Genomic DNA, 4648 nt, shown 5'->3' with positions numbered 1-4648 from the left:
CGGAGGATCCCGAGATGGACAAGACGATCAAGGTAGGGCGCCGGCGGTGGGGCTCGGCGTCTCCTTCCCCCGGCTGCGCCCCGCGTCAGGGCGGCGGCGGCCCGGGCAGGCCCGGGGGAGCGAGGGGGGGGGTCCCGGCCCCCGTCCTCTGGCGGCTGCGGCTCTTCCCCCCACCCCGGGCGCCCGCGGGGCTCCGGGCAGCGGCGCTGGGCAGGGCGACGGGAGCCGCTGGCGGAGAGCGGCCCTGGGGCTCGGGGTTGCGGCCCGCCGGTGCGGCGGTGAGGAGAAGCAGGGCAGCGCCTACCGGAGGCTCTGCCTGGCGGCGGTGCCGGCTACGGAGGCAGCGCTGCCGCCTCGATCCCTCTCCGGGCTCCTGTTCGGGTGCTGTCATGAAAACAAATCTGGCATGTGGGATGTTTGTGTTTGGAGCGGTGGCAGCGGAGCTCCGCCAGATCCAGGCTTTCCTTTCCTTTTTTTTTTTTTCCCCCCTCCAACGAGAATCGCTGTATGAGCTTAACACTTCCTGGGGAATCCTTCTGTGACCYGACTGAGCAGATTTCCTGAGGAAAGCAGGGAAACTGTTTTGACAATAAAACAATGTGTTAAGGACTCTGCAAGTTTTTATGTTACACAAAACGTTCCCGGTCACAGATTCTGGTTCCCTTAATAAACACTTAATAAAACAAATGAATTCCGGAAGAGCGTAGATAAAAAAGACCTAATGTATTGGAATTTGTCTTTTTTTTTTTTCCTCACCTGTGTTCTCTTCCACTGTGGGATTTAGCCTTACATAGCTCACTGGGTTGAAAAGGAGATGTTGCAGTACAGTCCTGTATTGCTGAACTCTAGATTAACTTTAAAAAACGTACAGGCCTTGCTTTTTGAAATGAAAAAGCCAAAAGTGGAAGGGAGTCTAGGCATAATGTTTGGGCAATCCAGATTGTAGGGAAACTACAGGGTCAAGTACCAGAGTGGTATATGGACTCCTCGCACCTCATTACCAGTCTTAGCACAGTGCAGGTGAAGTTCCTGTCCAGAAGGCTTTCAAAATGAGTATTTTGTCACGTACTTCTGTGATGGTTCATGTAAAGGTAATGATTTATATCATAGCTCTTGACTACAAACAAACAAGCAAGCAAGGAAACCCACTGCCCTGCAGGAGCGGGGGCAGCCTCATGTCTGCCTTGCTCCGCGCAGATTCTGGGCGAATGTTTTGGGCAACAGGTACTGTCTGAATCGGAGGCAGAGTTTACTGCATTGGGGCATTATGTCGATTCCTCTGTTCCGCTAGTGCTCAGTTATTGTTCAAGTCTGATTGGTTTTTGTTTGTATCTGCAGGTTTAAGTTCTGTGATTCGAGGCTGTGATCACTGTTTAGTGTGAACTAGCAGAAGTCAAAAGACCAACAGCTTAGCAGTGGGGAGCCAGTTACATTGATTATTTGCATATCACTTGTTGAATATGTGGCATTTGTCGAAGGAGCAGCCTATATACTTTTAATCAAATTTGAATACGCGTTATTATTCTTGAAGTACTTTTATGTCATACCTCTTTCCACTGGGATTTAGTGGAAACTGAGAAGCACCTGACCTCTCCGCTGAGCGTGCTTGAAGGATGCCTAACTGTGTGTGAAAGCAGCTTCCCTGTTGTTGATCAAGTCAGGAGAAACTGCAGTCCTGGCTTTCCAGACTGCTGCCATCCCAGACGTCTGTTTCTGCATGAGAGATGCTCAAACCGTTGGTTTAGGTACCCTGAGCTTTTTGAAAGGGAACTGTGCTACGGAAGAGAATTCAACTTGTAGAATTTGTGTGAAATTTCTTGTAATTGAATACATTTCAGATCAGTTTATTCCTTTTCCTGATGTAAATTAATGTAAGGAGTGATCTTAATATGCAATGAGAAGTTTAAAATTCCTCCCCTAGTAGCTGCAAAAAGGTTTACAGTAAGAAAGTTGCACCACTGCATGTTTTTTTTTTTTCCCTGAAAGTGCACTCTCGAGCACTCTTCTGCCTCCTATTCCCAGCCTCAGCAGATTAGTTCCAGCTGACCTGTCAGCCAGTTTACAAGTTCAGGGCTGTGTGGTGGTGCTACTGTAAGGAACGCTGTTTTCCAGATGTGGAGCAAAGTACAGGATACTGGGCCTTCTGCTACCTGCGTCTGTAGTGCATTAATCTAGACGGAGAGGCAAGGCATTTAGGCTCAATCAATTGAAATAGATTTTAATATTTTCAGAGGGCAATTTTATATTTGCGCATTTTAAATATTTCATGAATGTTAGGAAAGCATGTTGATTTGCAGCTACGTATAGTCCTGAYGCTAGACTTGGAATTTGTATTTGTGAGCTAGAAGGAGCTTTAGCCAACTCTATAGATTAATATATATTAAAGTTCACAAATTATATATTTCATATCATTAGGAAATGGTGAATGATGTTTCTTGAGGACTAGTTTTTTTTTCTTCCAAGTTGTCAAGCTGCTTTTGAATAAATAAAATATAAATGCAGAAAGCAACAACTTTTGGCTTATTATTTTAAAACACTGCTAAATGCGCAGAATATGTAAGAGGAAATAAATTAGCTTTTAATTAAAAATAGACTTACTATTTGTAGTTGTTGGTCTTACCCTTCAGGTGTTGAGAAATATCAGATCTTGTTCTTCCTTCTTTTGATTCATAGATCACAAAGTTGCCGAGCCCCAATCAGCTGCTCTGGTACTAGGCTTCTACTTGCTCAGCCAAAATGGAGAAAACGGTCTCTCTGCCGTAGCAGAAGCAGCACTGTTTTGTCAAGCCCGGGCTTGTGTGTAGAGACAGTATCTCTTTTTAGACCTACCTGTATAGTTGCAAAGGTTAGGTAAGTTTTGGGGCGGGCACACAGGCCCTTCTTCATTTTTGAAACAAGAGCAACAGACTTCAAAGCTACATAAAAAAAATAAGAAGAAATTGTTATCATTTAATCAAGATGTGGTTCGAGAGTGCTTTGGCATTTGCTTCTCCAGCTCAATGGTTTGACTTTCTTCAAAATTTAGACAGTAAGTGTGATCCCGAAAGCATGTGCTGAGAAGATACTGCGCATTTCAGAAAAAACCTTTCTCAGCTTAATAATGCTCTTCTAAAATTGTGTTTTCGTTACACCTGTGATGATCTCAGTTCTCTGTATCTGAATAGCAGGAAAAATTGGATTAGCTCTTCCCGAATACGCTTCTCAAGGCTCAATTAAATTTGTATTAATTAAATTGATAAGAGCCAAAGTTTCTTTGAGTTTTCTACTTGAAAACCAGAGGCCATATGTAGTCCACTGATCCTGGAGTGTTTTTCCTAGGATTTCCAATTATATCGTAATTATTTTTTTCCTAAACACCTTTCATACTAGTCACTTATGATTTATATAATAACCACTCCAGAATTATGAAAAAAGGCRAGTTTTCCATTTGCACCTGTCGTTTGCACAAAAAGCAGCCCTCTTATCCCTCCAAATCTTGCCTTAAATATCCGCTCTCTTGCTTTGTGTTCAGTCCGTGCGACCGGAGGTTTGGCTCCGGCACGGCAGTGGTGTTGGACCCCTGCTCTCTGTACTGCAGCAGCATCAGCGCTCCCCACGTTAGGGGCTGCCGTTTCCCRTACGCTTAGTTGAGAGCGTTATTGTTTTCAAATTTCTGGTAGTTTGTATCATGAGTAAAATCCTGAAATGCAGCAGGTTTTGAATGAAGATTAACATAAGGGAAAACCTGATCAAAATCAAGTTACTTTGCAAGCAGTTGACTCTTTCGTTTGTTTTCTATGTGTTTAAAAAGTGTTTTACCTGCCTGTTTAAGCTTCTGTAGTGCTAGCTTTTGTTAACACCTCTTGCAATGCATCAGAAAAGCAGGGATTTTTGGAAAATTGATTCTGAACATGTGAAACAATGTTCRTGTAAAAATAATTCCAGAATTTTATAGCATGTATTACTTTGTGCCTTGTTCCCACACACCATTTCTACCATCCAGTGCTGCTCTGTTGTTGGATCACCCTCTGCCTAAGAGCACACGGCAGCAGTATTAATCAAAATGCTCCGTACTAAAGCTACCTTTGCATCTGTGTTATGACATGTTTAAGCATGATAGCACCCAAGCTGTGTCATAACAAAACCAAGCCCTGTTTGTATGGATTAGGACAAAAGGATTATAAACATGAGCTCGGTTCATTATCAGACTAGTTAAAACTAGTCGTGCATTTAATTTACAGTATAATGATTCCAAAGGTTTGAAAACCCTTATGAAAGAAACAAAGTGATTTTTTTCAGTCATATTTATGATCAGGAAGTACATAATGGTGTCAAAACTGGGGTCTTTATATTCAGCTGCAATTGATCATTTATAGGCAGGAAAGCTGGATTTTGGAGTCAGGGAGGGAAAGTATGCTTTATAAGCTTTCTGTATTAAAAGCCCAAGATCCCATTTACTGGGCTCAATAATCCTGTTTCAAAGTGCCAAGGTGAGCAGTCTCAGCAAGATCCTACAGCTGCACAGCAATCGTCTTATGTGAGCTCTCGTGTTATTATGTGAACAGATGTATTTATGTGTAATTTTCCTAGGTGAAGCAAAACCCCAAAGCAGACTCTTTCTCTGCTTTAGTATCTTGCAGATCAGGTCTGCTGAGTTGTTTTTTTGGAA

General features: G+C 43.2%; 1 protein-coding gene across 3 annotated transcripts in view; it reads left to right on the top strand.

Moving 5' to 3' along the window:
* The first annotated feature begins 6 nt into the window (after positions 1-6).
* Positions 7-4648, top strand: part of MAPKAPK5 (mitogen-activated protein kinase-activated protein kinase 5) — a 27166-nt gene continuing 22524 nt past the window's right edge. For all 3 annotated transcript variants that reach the window (XR_003252562.1, XM_026060252.1, XM_026060251.1), the window contains exon 1: positions 7-32. Coding sequence is in view for 2 of the 3 variants with exons in the window: in XM_026060252.1 (XP_025916037.1) it covers positions 15-32 (18 nt within the window). In the remaining variant the exon portion in view is untranslated. The remainder of the gene's footprint in view (positions 33-4648) is intronic.

Source organism: Apteryx rowi, unplaced genomic scaffold (assembly GCF_003343035.1).
Source record: "Apteryx rowi isolate R43461 unplaced genomic scaffold, aptRow1 scaffold_168, whole genome shotgun sequence".
NCBI classification, from domain to species: Eukaryota; Metazoa; Chordata; class Aves; order Apterygiformes; family Apterygidae; genus Apteryx; species Apteryx rowi.
The sequence above is the reverse complement of the archived record's forward strand: the minus strand, read 5'-3'. Positions and strand labels throughout refer to the sequence as shown.